Here is a 16,953-nt window from a genome sequence, read left to right on the forward strand (position 1 = left end):
TGTTTTCTGAAGCCTGAGCTAACCAGTAGACCTTACTGTCAATTCAGTTTTGGTGGCATTTGCACAAGTCCAAGCATGTTCTTAACTTAATCATGGGGGATGGCTGCCTTCAGGGACAGTACTGTCAGCATAATTGGAGTGGACTCTTTACTCTGGACTGATGCACCACAAGCAAGTAGAAGGTCAAGAAGTAGAGATATATCCAACTTGGGTATTTTTTTTCTAGCAGAACCAAAGTTGGCAGGCACTGAATTAGCAGGCTGAGAGGGAAGAGGGAGCATAGCGTCAGGTAATGTGTCCTGGGCTCAGCTGTAACAGTTATTTTTCTCCTGGGCAGGTGATGCAGTGCTGTGTTTTCAACTTCAGCCTAAGACCAACTCTGATAACACTAATGTTTAGCTGTTGCTAAGTAATGCTTACCCTGATCAAAGACTTCTCAGTCTCATGCTCTGCCAGTGAGAAGGGGCACAAAAAGCCAGGAGGAAGCAGAGGCAGGACACCTAACCCAAACTAGCCAAAGGGGTATTCAATACGACAGCACATCATGCGCAATATATAAACTGGAGGAGTTACCCAGAAAGCCCAGTTTGCTGCTTGGGTCGGGCTGGGTATCGGTCTGCATGTGCTGAGGAATTGTATTGGGCATCACTTGTGTTTATGGTTTTCCTTTTCGAGTTTTATATTCTCTCCCCTTGTTATTTCCATTATTAGTATTATTATTATTAGTGGTAGCAGTAGTGATTTTGTATGATACCTTAGTTACTGGACTGTTGTTATCTCCACCCCGGGAGTTAGGTTCTTTCAATTCCTCTCCTTACCCTTCTGGGAGCAGGGGGAGGAAAAAGCGGTGGCAGTGAGCAGGTGGCTGCACGGTTCTGAGTTACCAGCTGGGCTTAAACCACAATGTAATGGTAGAGGATTTGTGATAGGAACAATCAGGAACAGCAGGGCTGGAGCCCACAGAGTCTAAAGCAATGCTGTTTTTCCTTTTGTATGAAGAAGCTACTGGCAAGCAAGGATATTTATGATGAGGTGAAGCAGTGGGATTGGTGGAGACAGAGCACATACAGAGCTGCTGGCTTGTGCTGGCACATGTTGTGTCTCTCCTGTAGCTAGAAATGGAGGAACAACAGCAAAGAAATTGCCAGTAAAGGTTGGATTTGATGTTATGTGTACTCTTTGGATAAAAAAGGCAAGCTACTGGTGATTGTGTCTTCAAGTTTCTGCCAGTATGGGTTTTACTAAAAACAAGTAATGTTGTTGTGTTAGATGAGGTTTAAAGAAGTGAATAAGCACTGAAACAACCTGAAGATAACTGCAGACAAAGTTGATGATGTGGTCTTTAGCCAAGAGTTAAAGGCAAATGACAGGGGATGCTAGCAAAAATGTGATACTGTTGTTAAGAGTGATAGGTGTTGCAAATTAACAAATGCAGATCACCTCTTTCTGACTGAGGTGTAGAAGAATCCGGTTCAATGAGCTCTAATGACATGGAGAAGAGTTGGTAGGTTTTAGCTGCAGGTGTTCAGCCTGTGGCATTTGATTTTTAGAGCTTGCTAATGAGCAAGTTTGAGATGAGCTTTTTTCTTTCAATGGCAGGAAACACGTCCTGTGTAGATACTCCCTTATGTCTTAAAAGACCCTGGAGCAATGGCGGTCAAGTCAGTCAGGATCAGGAGACAATGTAGAAGGGGCCTCTGAGATCTGTGAAGAATACTCTATGGTGGCTTGGCTCTGGGATAAATTCCTGCTACACAGGCATGGCACAGAGGTGAAGGCTGTCCCATGGCCATACTCCTGCAGTTAGGCACTGTAGCCATGGGGAAAAGTGAGGCCATGGCACTGTGTGGGTTCTGGGCTGCTTTGGTGGCAGAGAAGCTTGAAATCCTTCTCTAGGTTTCTTGAAAACCCCTTTTACTTAGCTTTTTAAGAATACTATGATGAAATGCCTGGCTTCTGTGTCAATGACTTGCATCTAGATCCTTTTTTTAACAGTTTATACTTTTCATTTGCGAATAGGGTTAATGACTTGGTTTCTAAGGTTACTGGTTAAAAAGAAACATTTTTAGCAGTTTTGTTAGAACTGTAGATGACTTAACCACTAGAAGTACTGCTTTGCTCACTGTACTAGACCCAGATCTTGCTCTGTAATGACTAATCGCTACCAAGTTTGGATTTTTCTTTTCCAGATTGTGAATAGGCACGGTCCCGAGGCAGACAGGCATTTACTACGCTGCCTATTCTCGCATGTGGATTTCAGTGGCGATGGTAAAAGCAGTGGCAAAGATTTTCATCAGGTACAGTTTGCACTGAGGAATCTGCTAATTACGTTTGGTTGTTAAAAATCTGCAATAAAATTTAAGCATGAAGGCAAGTTAGAGATAAGAGCTTTAAGCCAACTTCTTTTCTCATCTGTGGCCTTTCAATTGCAAGCACATTTTGCTGGTCCTCAAGTCAGAAGATGACAGATTATTAATATCTGACTCTTACAATCGCTAGATCTGGAAGATCACATAGCTTCAGTACAGTTAGGTTTGCCAGCACATGCAGTGCTCTATTTTGAAAGCCTTTCTTTGTCTTTTAAAGCTTTCAAATCCACTAACTGACACTTCTGGCGTCTGTTCTCTCAGGAGTGTTTTCATCCTTAAGCCATTCTGCCACAGACTTTTTTGCTCATAAATGGGAATCAAATATTGTTAAATTGTCTATTGCAGTGTGGGAAGATGCTTGCAGATAATGCAGCATTGCACATAAGATGGAGAATATTTGATCACTTTCTTAGTCTTAAAAGAAAAAGCAAACTAAACCTGAAGAAAACTGGAATGAGAAGAAACTGTTTACTGTTGATGAGAATTTGGGCAATTAAAAAGACTTAAGCACCTTCTCTTTGTTTAGCTTTACTGTGTGCAGTACTATTCACCCAGTACTGTGTGCAGTAAAGCTGAACAAAGATAAAGTGCTTAGGTCTTTGTTTTATTGTCCTGTTATGAAACAGTTTGGGGGTTTTCAAGTTATGTTGTTCTTTTCAGACTCAGTTTCTGATCCAGGAGTGTACGTCACTGATTACAAAACCAAATTTTATCTCGACGCTGTCCTACGCCATTGACAATCCATTGCACTATCAGAAGGTTTGTATGCTTCTTGAAGGGGATCCCAGTGTCAGAAACTGCAGTGAATTGGTTTTCTGGAAACCAGCTGGTTTTCCCTGGGGTTTTTCCCAGGTGGTTTTTTTTATGGCTAAGATTGGTTTCACTGAAGTCTTCAAAATTTGAGCTTGCCTAGATGTTGGGTTTGTTAAACAGAGCAAGTTAATCATTCAGAATGACTGAAAACTAACTTTAAAGCTTAATCTAAGGTTAGTACTTTATGGCTTGTTTGTGGTAGCCAGAACCAAAATGATTCATCAGTGCTCTTCTTTCTCTCAGTGTCAAAGCCACTATAGTGGTTTGATAGTGAAAGAGTGGGATATGCAGAAGAAACTTTCAGTTTAGATGTATCCAGAAGTAGTTCCAAAGATGTCTGTTTAGCCACATAAGCTTTGTATTAACCTACAGCAGAATAGTTCCAGATATGCAAATGAACTTTGGATAGACTGCTGCAATTCAAATGACACTATTTCCATAACATCTTCCATTTAACTCTTATCTATTTCAGAGTCTAAAGCCTTCACCCCACTTATTTGCCCAATTGAGTAAAGTCATAAAATTAAGTAAAGTTCAAGAGGTAGGTGAACACTTGCTTCAGAAATACTTTCATGTTTTTTGACTAAGCTTGTTAGCAAGGATGATGTCCCCTTACTGTGATACTCATTCTTGTTTGTAGGTGATTTTTGGTCTCGCTTTACTGAACTCTTTCAGCTCTGAACTACGAGGTTTTGGTAAGTGAAGCTTTTGAAGTACTGCAGCAGGGACGTATGTTTTCTATGTAAGCAGTGAGCTTTCTAGATGGATAGATGTGTGCCTGCATGACTGGAATAGTGCAAGACCTTGGTGTTAGTGGTGGCATTGAGGTCTAACACCACTTTGAAAGGGGCAGTAGATAACACAGTCACCTTGTCGTACATGAAGTTAAACGACTTGCTTCCATGATTTGCTAGATGATGAATCAAATTGAGGTGCTGTAATACATTAGATTTTAGTTGTCCATTAATTTTTGAGTTCTGAGGTATGGGTTAAGACTTCTATTTAACTCTCAGCTCTCTGTTGTGGCTTGTGGTTAACAAACTGAGATTAAGAGAATAGTACCTAGCTAAAAAGAGTCTTCCTATTAAAAAGAAGTTCAGGTTTTGATCTTCAACCTCTTTTGTCTTTAAAAGCTGCCCAGTTTATCAAACAGAAACTCCCGGATCTTTTGCGCTCTTACATTGACGCAGACGTCAGTGGAAATCAAGAAGGTGGCTTCCAAGATATTGCAATAGAGGTCCTGCACCTTCTTCTCTCCCATCTCCTTTTTGGGCAGAAGGGAGCTTTTGGGGTAGGACAGGAACAGATTGACGCTTTCCTCAAAACATTACGTAGAGGTAAGTGTGGTGGTGATCAGGAAGCCGGACTAAATGACTTTGGAATGGAATTTTGTAACTTACTGCCAGTGCAGACTGCTGCTTGAATTGTGGGGAGTTGAGTGAGGTAGAACTTGGTTGTATTTTCAGAAGTCTGTCCACTGGCAGAAAAATACCACTGTTCTGGCATAATGTACTGGTTTTGTTTCAGTGAGCTGTAATGTGGTCTTGTGTTTGGGTTTTTTGAGGAGTGATCAATCAATTAAGTAGGGGGATATTCATATATGCTTTTGTGGGATGGTATTTTTAGGTTTAATTAAAGCAACTCAGTGTAGAGTAGTTAAAAACCTTGAGCTCCTTACAGTGTAAAGGACATACGATTTCAGACAAGTAGATGTCCCTGCCCATGGCAGGGAGGTTGCAACTAGATGATCTTAAGGTCTTTTCCAACCCTAACTATTCTGTGATTCTGTTTTAAGCACTGGGTTGTGTGTATATTGAATGGATATCTATGTGGAAACACTGGTACAAGGGGGTGTGCATTTAAATAAAACTTGAGTCATTTCCTGGAAGCTGCTGTGGTCCTCATGTGATGGAGGGGATGTTATCGATACAGTAGCATGTTGCTTTCTGAAACAACAGTGTTTGCTATAAACCCACCAGAATAAGGAGCATTTGGACTCAAGAAGCTAACTGAATTTAACACAACCCAGACCTACAGGAAGGCACCCTTATGCAAAAGCAAATTATTTATTTAATTATAATTTCTTAGTTCATACTTCAGTGAAGATTAGTGTATTAACTTCTGTAATTCCATCCACTTTGCTTTTGGAAATTGGAAACTCTTCTCTCAATGGCTCCAAAGAGAATGGAGATGTTATGCGTCACCTTAACTAAGGATAATGCTGTCTCAGGAAAGCTCAGCCATGAGGTGTCTTTGCTGCTTTCCACTGTGGGCCAAAATCCTACTCCCACATCTCATCCCCTCGTTACTGTGTCTCTCTTAAACTTTGCTTCCCAGGGAGGAAGAAGGGAGCATTCTCTCTTTTCATGCCTAAATACCTGGTTTACATTTCCTATACTTCTTAGACTCAAAAGCAGGTCCTTTGTTTCCTAATACTTCCTGAATGGGAAGAGAGGCTTTTGCTGTTCTATTTGTATTGTTTCTTGCTCTGTGCTTTTTTTGGATGACTGCTGTTACTAATAATCCAGTTCTAAATTTACTGCCTGCAGGGCTACTAGCCCTTTTGAGCAGCTCCAGTGACCCTGTGGGAACCCTATCTGTTCTACATTTTTATTCTGTAGGAATACAAGGGCATGTAGAGACAGGGCAGGGGGAATCGCTTTAAGCTGACAGAGGGGAGCTTGAGATGAGATCTTAGGAAGAAGTTCTCTGTGAGGGTGGTGAGGCCCTGGCACAGGGTGCCCAGAGAAGCTGTGGCTGCCCCATCCCTGGCAGTGTTCAAGACCAGGCTGGACAGAGCTTGGAGCAACCTGGTCTAGTGGAAGGTGTCCCTGCCCGTGGCAGGGGGTTGGAGCTGGATGAGCTTTAAGGTCCCTTTCAGCTCAAACCACTCTATGAATTTCCAAGTCCCTGTATGGGAGGGGGAGGTGGGATAGAGGGATGCTGCATGAATGAGTGCCCCCCTTGATTTCTGCAGCAGCAGGGGAACTGTAACACAGCAGTAATTTCAAATAGTCAGTTGCATACAGCTGGTGTTCTGGGGGTTTTTTTGACACTTTTTGTTACTTTTGTCTTTAGATTTTCCGCAGGAGCGTTGTCCTGTGGTGCTTGCACCACTTCTATACCCTGAAAAACGGAACATTCTAATGGACAGGATCCTGCCTGATTCTGGAGGGATAGCCAAAACCATGATGGAGAGTTCTCTGGCAGATTTCATGCAAGAAGTTGGCTATGGCTTTTGTACAAGGTTTGTAGGCAAATGTCATTTACAAGCATCTTGGGAGATGGTGTTTTTTCCTCTGTGTTTCTTCCGGCAAAGGGTGAAGAGCACCTCATAGTACTAAAATAATTAGAACCTCATTATTATGAGGTCATTTGTTTTGATTCCCATTTTATATTTTGCTTTCTTCTGTGTTTAACATGTCTGTTGAAATTGTGTAGCCTTTTGTCATGGTGAGAAAGGCTAGATAAAGGTATTAAGATTCCTCTTGAAGGTTTTGTAAGAATTAGACCATCATCATTCTTTTGAGAAAAACCAAAGTGACTAGGCAGAATAAATCCCAACTAAATCCTACTAGATCTTTGGAAGAACTTTGCTTTTGTGCCAGACTGCTGTTAGCTCCCTGTCCACATGAAATAGATTACAGAAGAACTAAATGTAATAGTCTCGCTTCAAGAGAGTTGACCAGCTGCAGCTTTCTCTTGGTACTGGAGTTTGGTCTGTGTGATATGCAATATGTTTGAGGTCATGATACTGAATTGCTAGAGTATCTTCACAGCTGCATCAGTCTTTGCTGGCTTAGGCTTATTCTGGTAAAAATGCAGCTGTCTTAAATTCATCCTTGGTTTGTCTGTATGTTCATAGTCATACATGACCCACATCTTCAATAGCGTTTCCATATTCTTCCTCTGTGCCCCTAATCTGAAATGTTAGATGGGCAGCTGCCACCTGGACTTGCTGGAGCCGTGAGAAATGGGCTGTCATGCACAGAACCATGTGGGTTTGCAGGGATGGCCTCAGCAGGACATGTGTGAGCTGGAGTAGGAGAAGCTAGACTTTTTAGAAACTGTTTATTGAAGAGGTAATTTGGATATTTAGAATTATTAATTATATATTAAATATATTTCCTGCTGTATATCTATCTGCACAAACCCAGCTTGATTTATGAATATAGTTTTTTAAAGATTTAGGATAGTGCTCTAATACTGGTACTCATAGCAAGAACCTGCAGGCATGTGGCTGGATTTGATGGGGGTCTTGGCACTCAATGTGAACCTGATACGTGGTGTTTATTTTTAAAGGAAGATTCATTAAGAAACATGAGATAAGAGAAGTAAATGATTCTGTATTTTAAAAGAAAGTCTAGTGACTACTTTAGGGAGGTGATCAGATCTCAAAGACATTAACATAAATTTCTGTCCAAACAAGGAAGAGAAAACAAAATATAAATGGGTTGGAAGATGTTGGAAATTATTTCCTTTGTTAACATGTGCCTCTTAATGAAACATTGTTTATAGATATACTGATGCTGTATAAATCTTGTTGGTCTAATGAAGAACTGTTTCACTTTTAGCTAGCAAAAACTTCACTCTTTGGAGCTCTGTCTCACGGGTCAATACATGGAAATGCTTTTAACAGCAGTCAGTACTAAACCTAACCTGTGATTCTGCTTTGAAAAGTATAGGCTGTGAAACAGCTCTTGCTGTTGCTTAAGTAGACCTAGCTTTGAACTGAACACCTGGCACAGCGTGTTTCATGGAAATAACTGCATGGAGCTTCTGCTGCATTTTTCTTCTTGCTCGTCCTGGAATTCTGTTATGTTGGATCATTTGACTAACATAACTGAGGTTGAGTGAACGGTTATACTTTAGTCTGTGATTAGTTTCTCCCAACTGTACCTACAAACCTTGTTTTTGGTCTGTGTTAAGTTGTGCCACAGTGAAACCTGCTTTTGAATTAAGATCTCTCTGGGTTTTTTTTGCATCTTAGTGTGGAAGAATGTCGCAACATAATCATGCAGTTTGGTGTTCGGGAAGTTACGGCTGCCCAGGTTGCCAGAGTTTTGGGAATGATGGCTCGAACTCACTCGGGGTTGACGGATGGTATTCCATTACAAGTGAGTGGCCTGCTGGAGTGGGGCTTAGATATGTTTTAATGAGCAGACAATAAGGAGTTACAGTGCAGTCCTCTAGTAATTCAAGAATTACTTTTGTTATTTAACACTTCTAACTGTTCTGCTGTAAAGGTCTGTGACACATTCTTGAATGAAAGATTCTCAGGTGTGTGCAGCTGGTGGTATTACTGCTCTGAACTTCTTGCCTCCATAATGCAGGGAGTTCTGTATCTAGGGGCTTTTGAGACTGCTTTATTCTTAACTAGTATCTGATGGAGTGTTATTTAACTTGCAGTCTATTTCGGCTCCTGGCAGTGGGATTTGGAGTGATGGGAAAGATAAAAGTGACGGAGCACAAGTCCATACCTGGAATGTGGAGGTCTTAATTGATGTTCTTAAAGAGCTGGTAAGTTTTATGAGCATCTTGGTCTTTTATGCAGAATATCTGCAAGAAGGACATGTCTCTGTGTGAATATAAAACTTTTTTAAGCCCCTAGCAGCTCGAGTGGCTTTGAATCTCGTTAATATAACTGTGTTGCTGTACATAAATGACTGGTGTCATTTTTTCCTCAAGTAAAGAATATTTTGACAAATCACGGAAAAGAAAAGCTGCATGAATGGCAAACTTGGGTGCAGCTTCAGTTTTATTCCACTGCTCCCACATACTCCAGTGTGTATCTTCTGAGGGTTTGTGGGCTTGAACTTACTTCTGGCAGTGGGAAGTTAGTGCATTAGACTCCGTGTTTTAAAAAGCATCACACTGTAGGCATTAATGATAAAAAGGAAACAAAAGATTTTTGTAGCTACTCATTCCAAAACACTAGATGCTTCAGAAACAGGAACCTTTTTCCACCACTTACTGGCAGCAATTTTTGTAATTAACTCAGGGAAATGTGAGTACCTTTTCCTTTGCCTACCTTATATTGGGTGATATTTTTTTTGTATGTTTCATCTAATCTATGCAGAAGTCCCTGTTTTATTTTTCTAAACCTTGGAACATACAGCAAGCCTTCTTTGGTGCTCACCTATCTCTGAATTGAGTGGTCTGTGGTCCACAGCAGCCATAGTTCCCTCCAAGCTCTTTAATCCTTACGGTTTCACACTATTGCTGAAAATCAAAGAGTTGCTTTGCAAGCGCTTGCAGTGTACATTCTCCAAAAGAAAAAGCAAGTTCTTCTTGCCAGCAGGTCAGACACTTCTGCCTTTTATTGGAGGGCATATGGAAGCCTACTCAAGGAATGAGTTAGCATGCTAAGAAAGGGGCTGTGTGTTTGGGTGTTTTGGGTTGTTTTTTTTTTTTTTTTGAGGACTTGTTAATCAGATGTTTGGAAGGATAGACAATAGTGCCTGTGGTGCTGGAGAAGTGCAATTTCACAGGGTAGTTTCAAACATTAACTTGCATCAAGTTCTCACAGCTATCTAAATCCTGTTTTTAAAACCAAAACCCTTGCTTTCAACTAGAAGTCAGGTGGAGGTTAAACTGGGTAAACTACTGATGAAGACGGGTTCTTACATGACAGTAGCAAAAATTGTAATGTTTCAAGGCTGACTACTCTCTTGTTTTTCTGGTTGCAGAATCCTAGCCTGGACTTCAAAGTAGTAACCTATGAATTGGACCATCCAGGATTTCAGATTCGTGACAGCAAGGGCCTGCATATTGTGGTGTTTGGCATCCAGAGAGGGCTGGGCATGGAAGTTTTTCCAGTTAATGCCATATACAGACCTTGGAAGCATGCAGAAGGCCAGGTAGGTTTACCAACACTTCTGCTGTAACTGTACAACACCTGCCAATTTCTGGATTTATCGAAAGGCAAATGCGAATTTTGAGACAAGCTACATTTGACAACTTGGCCTGTTAAATGCATAGGCCTCAGGTATGTTACTGAAGTACAGTCTGTTGATTGAACTGCGCTGTTTAGGAGGAGATGGTCATTTGCTGTACATTTGTGACAGCATCTTTGGTTTTAGCAGAGTTCTGGTGTGTGATGCAACTAAGTGTAGAACTGTTGCTGCACGGATGTGCTCCAAGGTTTTTATCTAGCTAAACAAAAGCTTTGTGCAGACAAGTTCCTCTCAGCACATCTGTATCTGTTGCTTTCTGAAATCCTGGGAGAAGTGTGAGGTTCAGTCTAATGTAAAACTTGAGTCATCTCTATTTGCATTGTTCTCAGAAATATTGTCAGGTGATAAAGTGGAAGGAACCTGAAACTTTAAATATCTAAGCTATTTTTGCTGTCTTTTATTCCAGCTCTCCTTCATTCAACATTCCCTCATAAATCCTGACATCTTCTGTTTTGCTGACTACCCTTGTCATACTGTTGCCACAGACATCCTGAAAGCACCACCAGAGGATGACAACCGGGAAATAGCTACATGGTAAGCCTCCCAGCTGCTTTTCATACCTTGAGTTAGATTATTCTTCTGGTCAAATGTAGCTTTGTAGTTACACAATCAGGTTTATTTGTAGCTGTGTACATTCTAAGACATCAGCCATTAGTGTTTGTTCTGTGTTTGATCAGTGAGAGTTCTCGTGTTATCCAGACTTCTCATATGCTTCCATAATATCTGAAAGTGTCACTGGAGTCTTCCAGTTCTTTGGAGAATTTCTGCTGATGTATTTTGAAAGATAACTGTGAGCTGATAGAAGGGGATAGAGGTGGTATGAACTGAAATCTGTCTTTCCCAGGATCACATTAGGGGAACCTGCTAGACTTGTATGAAAGAATTTCTGGGATTAAAATAGTAAATTTATATTTACTGGATCCTATATGCTGACTGCTTTGTAACTTTTTGGGGGGCTGTCTGTCTTTTTTTGTATTTTGTTAGGAAGAGCCTGGATTTGATTGAATCTCTGTTACGACTGGCAGAAGTAGGACAGTATGAGCAGGTTAAGCAGCTCTTCAGTTTTCCAATCAAGCATTGCCCAGATATGTTGGTGTTGGCCTTATTGCAGATCAACACATCCTGGCATACCTTGCGCCACGAACTCATCTCCACACTCATGCCAATTTTCCTTGGCAACCATCCCAATTCTGCCATCATTTTGCACTATGCATGGCATGGACAGGTAAGCATTTTCACTGGAGTGTCTGTAGCTTGTTCAGATAACTGAAAGTTTGTTAAATGGGTTGGACAGTTAGAACAACAATGCATGTATTGGTTAATGAACTGGGTAATTTAAAACCCAAGAAGTAAATTATTAGTGGTTTATGCAAAGTAATGAGTTGTCTCCTCCTTGTTGTGAAGCGAACTGTTGTGATAAAGTTTCCTTTGGGGAAATATATTCAGAACAAAGAAATAATGTTCACTGAGAAAATATTCTTGGAAATGTAGAGACCAATTTTAAGTTTGACTGTTTTAACCATTCAGTTTTAACCAAAGTTGACCACAGGGTTTTTTTTTTTTGTTTTATTTTTTTAAAACAAAAGAACACTGAAAGTCTCACAACAGCGACACTCTCCGCCACCCCCAGCTCTCAGCCTCACAAGTTTAAAGTGTAGAAACTCAAAGCAGCAAGAGGTGAAGATGTTTAAACTAAAATAATCTCCACTGTACGTGCTAAAAGATGGAGGTTATTCTAGGTATAAAGAAACTATTTATACTTTTAGGAGTCTAGGATATTTTCTGAAAATTTAGGTTTTGCTGTTGAGCTTTTGCAAGGAGAGCTTCCATGTAGGGACAAGGTAACTATATATGCAAGTCCACGCGTTTAATCAGGAAACAAGTAAGCCTTTTGATATGGCTTTCATCATTGTGTCTACTGGTAGTTAAGCAAATCGAAGCCATAAAAAGAAACTTTAAGGCAGAGGAAGCTTCTGGGATGGGAGGGAATCTGCAGTAGCGAACATCTTGCCCTATTCAAATAGCATTAGTGATAAGCAAATATGGCTATTTGCTAGCTGAAGTGCTATGAACACTTTGTATTTTTCATGATAAAACTATTTAAATTGCAGAATGAGGGGAAGAAGTGTTGTGCTTTTTGCATAAGGTCTTGAAATGGCAGAATATGGACTTTTCCCACAGGGTAGGCTTCCTACCCACAGTAATGGCTGCCATATGACATGGTGCCATTCCACAACTTGAAGATGTTTCACTTCCCCATATGAGGGAACTTTAAGCAAAACCCTTGCTGCCATCAGACTCTTGGTTGTGCTGTAGTTTAAAATTGCCCCTGTAAACAGCTAGATACTGTTTTCCGTGTTAAGGTGTGATGTTGTAATTCTCACTTCAGGATGCCACCAGGCATAACATTGTGTAAATGATTTGTGTATTCCTAAAGCTGTTTCTCTGCAAAAGAGAGGAGAGAGATGAGGATGTACATGCCATTTGTAGTTATCCTACATCCTTTAGTTGCTCCAGTATAGTTTGTTATTGCATAGAAACAGCTCAACTCAGAAGAGAAGTTCTGAAGCTAAAGAGCAAATAATGTTTACATGTAAGGCTTTAGAAGTAAGATATTTTACTTAATGTTCACATAGCTGATTTTTTTTTTTTTAGAGGCATGAAGTACAATTCTAATGTAATTCTCCTTAGGGCCAGTCTCCTTCAATTCGTCAGCTGATCATGCATGCAATGGCAGAGTGGTACATGAGAGGAGAGCAGTATGACCAAGCAAAACTCTCACGTATTCTTGATGTGGCACAAGACTTGAAGGTGAGCTTCCCAGAGCACTACTTTATTTTTTTGTCCAAGGTCTTATGCAGACTTGCCCATCTTTAACAAAAGCTAAGCTTAGTTGTGACTAATTTAGTAAAGACTACTTAGTTTAAGCGTGTTTGAATTCAGTTGTTAGTGCTGTACCTCATCTTGGTTTTTAAAGAAAAAAAAAAAGCCTGTGTTCATGTGGCTTCAAGTGCTCTTCAGCTGAATTGTGGTATCTGACTACGGATGCTTTCTAGCCTTCTTGTGAACCAAAGACATTTTACTTGCTTCTTGCAGTAGAATTGGTTACTGTGGCTTAGCTGACAAGTTATTTGGGAAGCAGTATAATAGACCTGCTCGCTGTGTGAATGTACTGTAAATCCAGGAAGAGCTTTGACTGCTTTAACCTTGAATACCATTGAAATTGGAATATAGAAAATATACATCAGATAATTGTGTGAAAGTGGCTCTGCTAAGCTTTATGTATGGGGATTTCTTGAGAGTACTACAATGCTTTAGTTGTTCACACATTCTCAAAAGAGACTGGAAGTTGTGACTAGCTTCTTTGAAGTCTTTAGTGCTTCATAAAGTTAGATACAACATAATTGTGTGTCTCAAAGTGCAAAAGCACCAGCTGCTGCTGGAAGTCAGTTTTCTTGTAGCAGTTTCTGTTTCAGAGATGAACACTTTTGAGGAGATAAATTCAAAAGCTCTGAAGGGGTTGAGCTCTGATTGCAGGGAAGTGATAGGCTCTTCTGATTAATTTAGTGGCAGTGTCAACTTGGTGGCTCCACTTGCTGGTGGATATTAATAAAAAGGAATTTAAAACTGTCAACACAAGGTGGCTTCAAAGAAGGGATAGGATCATGACTGCAAATGAGAGTTTTTTGCTTATTTCTCTCCTTAGCAAGCTATAAATGAAGCTGTAATACCAGTCTTTTTGTTGACAAAGAAAGCATAACAGCATGAAGAAAATTCTTCCCTGTGAAAGTGGTGGGACTCTGGCATAGGTTGCCCAGAGAAGCTGTGGCTGCCCCATGCCTGGCAGTGTTGAAGGCCAGGTTGGATGGGGCTTGGAGCAACCTGGTCTAGTGGAACGTGTTCCTGCTTTGGATTGGAACTGGATGGTCTGAGGTCCCTTCCAACCCAAACCAGTCTGGGATTCTGTGTGATAGCAAGACTACTTTACTAAAAACTATGTGGGGATTAGAAAGGAAAAGCAGGAGAAGGGGTGTCTATCCTTGTGCCTTCACTAGTAGTCTTCTGATTTTTTTTTTTTTTTTTCCTTTAGGCCTTGTCAATGCTGCTAAATGGTACTCCATTTGCCTTTGTTATCGACCTTGCTGCACTTGCCTCTCGACGGGAATACCTCAAACTTGACAAATGGCTCACAGATAAAATTCGGGAGCATGGGGTAAAACAGGATTTTTCTTATTTCTGCACTCTATCAGTGACTAACTTAAGTCACTTTAACAATTTTATAAGTAGCTTTAAAGTTGTGGAAAGTCTCCATGGTCTGATAGTTCAGCGTTTTCATTGAATAACAGCTTAGTGCAGTTCCTTCCACGGTGCAATTGCCAAGTTTGAAATCATGGCTTGGATGCTGTCTGGGAGATTAAGAGAATATTTTTTTCCTCAGGAGCCTTTCATCCAGGCCTGTATGACTTTCTTAAAGAGAAGATGTCCATCTATCCTGGGTGGCCTTGCTCCAGAAAAAGACCAGCCCAAAAGTGCTCAACTTCCTCCAGAAACCTTGGCGACTATGTTGGCATGTCTTCAAGCTTGTGCTGGGTAAGGATTATATTGCTTATGCAGAATGTGTAATCTCTTTGCAGCTTGTTTGCTGTCACGTGGTCACTGCTTGTTTGGAATTTCACATAGAGAATGGGGTTCATGAGAGTAAATAAGCTTGCAGGCATAGATCCAGAAATATGTTTAATTTTGCACTGAAACTTCTGTTGTAGGGAAGTCACAAGAGTTTGAGTGCTCCTGTCTTTATAATCAGGTTGCCTGATCTTGGTGACAGGGGATGGCTGGTTAGTCAGATCCTGGGTTGTTAATGACTAGATACAGGGATGTAATTTGGACAAGAAGAAATACAGGCCATAAGTACAGAATGGGATTGCATGTTGGAAAACCGTGACTGGGGGAAGGATTTTGTGAGTGTCTTAAGCAAATGCCTCTGTGGTTGCTACCCTAGCAGAAAGGGCTAATGCAGTCATTATGTGTTGGAGCAAAGTGGTACGAGTTGGTTGTAAGTAACGTAATTGAGACTGAAACTAGCCATGTAACTTCTGTTGTCTTCATTTGAGACAGTCTGGAAGTAGTTAAGAGTGAAAAACATCCAAGATCTTTTTCAAATCAGATTGTTAAGCTAATGTCAAGAATAGAAGGTGTGGGTCATAGGGGGAAGTTTTATTTGCTAGAGGGAGAGGCGGACTACAGAAAAGCTGATGGAAACTGAAATTGGGCAAACCAGTTTTTAAGTTCTGTTTTTTAAAATGACAGTGTTGTAAAATATTTGCGGTGTCATTTCTTGCTGCTGTCCGATCAAGCTGGTATTTAACTGCAGCAATATTTCAGAGGTGTAGCCTAGTGTGACATTTGAGCCAGAGGGGACTGAAAGCTGGAGATGGTGCTAGTTTTGGTGTTAAATTTTGACACTGAAATAGGCTGATATGTCTCAGTGTGTGTTACCTGATGTAAGGCTTCTGTTGTGTCCTTTGGTTTAGCCAGTGTTGTCTTGAAAGTTTTAAGGAACATTTTTAAAGGTATCCAGGATGATTCATGGCTCTGATGTAGGTGCCAGGAAATGAGTATCAGCATGGATTTGTCACGGTGAGTATTTGGTGTAGAGGGAATTTGAGGTAGCTCTAAGATTATAAAATAAAGGATTCTCCTGATTTCTACTTGGACCTGTGCAGTTAAACTTCAAAATGCTATTTGAATATCACTCCTGAAATACAATGGCCTAGCATGCCTCTTGGACTGAGAAGATGGCTGTTATTTTTCAACTCAAAATGCGTCTTCTGAAACTACAGTTCAGAAATTACGTTTATTTTACATCCTACCACATCCAGATTTTAGAGGTTTAATAGTTAATTGTAGTTTTCACTTACATCTGACGTCACTGTGTTCTGAATCTTAATGTGTTACCAAGTTCTATTTATTCAATTAATTCCAAGAGCTACTAGTTCTCTACTGGCACAATTCTCTCAGCTTTTGGTTTCTTTTTATAGCTACTTGTATTCCCTTTTATGCAAGAATGTGACCTACTTGCAGTCATTTTCCATTCGTTATTCTCTTTGAGCTTTTAAAAGAAAATGCTTGGATTTCTTTCATGAAGCAATTGCTTTGATTAGCTCAGGTTGCAGTCATGAATGGAAGCACGCATTGTGAAGGCCAGAAGATTAAGATCATGGTAAATATTATATATATCTGGGAGGGTAGTTCCACTTCACCAGCTGAAGTCTGGCATCTCCTAAATCTGTGGATTTAGGAGCCCCCTCCTTAATTAGCCTGTAGTTTTTCTTGTCCTGATTTATGTCCAGGGAGATGCTTTTCTTTAGTCATCAGGATCTTGCATGTTCTGAAACTCTTTGTTTATTGGTGGCATTTGTTTTACCACTGGTGAGCACTGCAGTTGTAGCATCATATAGCAGAAAGGCTTCAAAAGGCAGTAAGTGTTCCTTCTATTACTTAGTGCTTTTATAATGAAGTTGGGGTGCTTGTGGGCACCACAGGCTGACCAAGCTTGTGACTTGGTCACAAAGTGCCTATGAGAAGTCCTCTCCTGAAGGAGGTGCAGTGAATTGAGAGAGTAGCAGTGTCTCTTCCATGTTGTCATGTCTAGCACAGCCCCAGTGTGTCAGTGTGGGGGACAGTCATCCCTTCTCTGTCCCTCCCTCAAGAAGAGAAGAGGCTTTTGGCTACCTGTGCCCAGGAGAATGAAAAAGCCTTTAATTGCTTTGGAAAAATGGCTTAAAAAAGCCCTTGTTATTCCAGCAAGCTGGAGC

General features: G+C 40.6%; 1 protein-coding gene across 7 annotated transcripts in view; it reads left to right on the forward strand.

The window, feature by feature from the left end:
* The window catches only part of CNOT1 (CCR4-NOT transcription complex subunit 1), a 59,206-nt gene that overhangs the window by 8,767 nt on the left and 33,486 nt on the right, over positions 1-16,953 (forward strand). For 6 of the 7 annotated variants that reach the window (XM_080636906.1, XM_080636907.1, XM_080636909.1 and 3 more), the window contains exons 3-16: positions 2,190-2,297; positions 3,030-3,128; positions 3,655-3,723; positions 3,823-3,877; positions 4,316-4,519; positions 6,261-6,429; positions 8,173-8,299; positions 8,592-8,702; positions 9,872-10,042; positions 10,545-10,672; positions 11,123-11,363; positions 12,830-12,949; positions 14,229-14,351; positions 14,577-14,728. In XM_080636906.1, the coding sequence (XP_080493032.1) occupies positions 2,190-2,297; positions 3,030-3,128; positions 3,655-3,723; positions 3,823-3,877; positions 4,316-4,519; positions 6,261-6,429; positions 8,173-8,299; positions 8,592-8,702; positions 9,872-10,042; positions 10,545-10,672; positions 11,123-11,363; positions 12,830-12,949; positions 14,229-14,351; positions 14,577-14,728 (1,877 nt within the window). The remainder of the gene's footprint in view (positions 1-2,189; positions 2,298-3,029; positions 3,129-3,654; positions 3,724-3,822; positions 3,878-4,315; positions 4,520-6,260; positions 6,430-8,172; positions 8,300-8,591; positions 8,703-9,871; positions 10,043-10,544; positions 10,673-11,122; positions 11,364-12,829; positions 12,950-14,228; positions 14,352-14,576; positions 14,729-16,953) is intronic. The other variant, XM_080636912.1, reaches the window with a different exon arrangement.

This window comes from Psittacula echo (assembly GCF_963264785.1).
Source record: "Psittacula echo genome assembly, chromosome: Z".
Lineage (NCBI taxonomy): Eukaryota > Metazoa > Chordata > Aves > Psittaciformes > Psittacidae > Psittacula > Psittacula echo.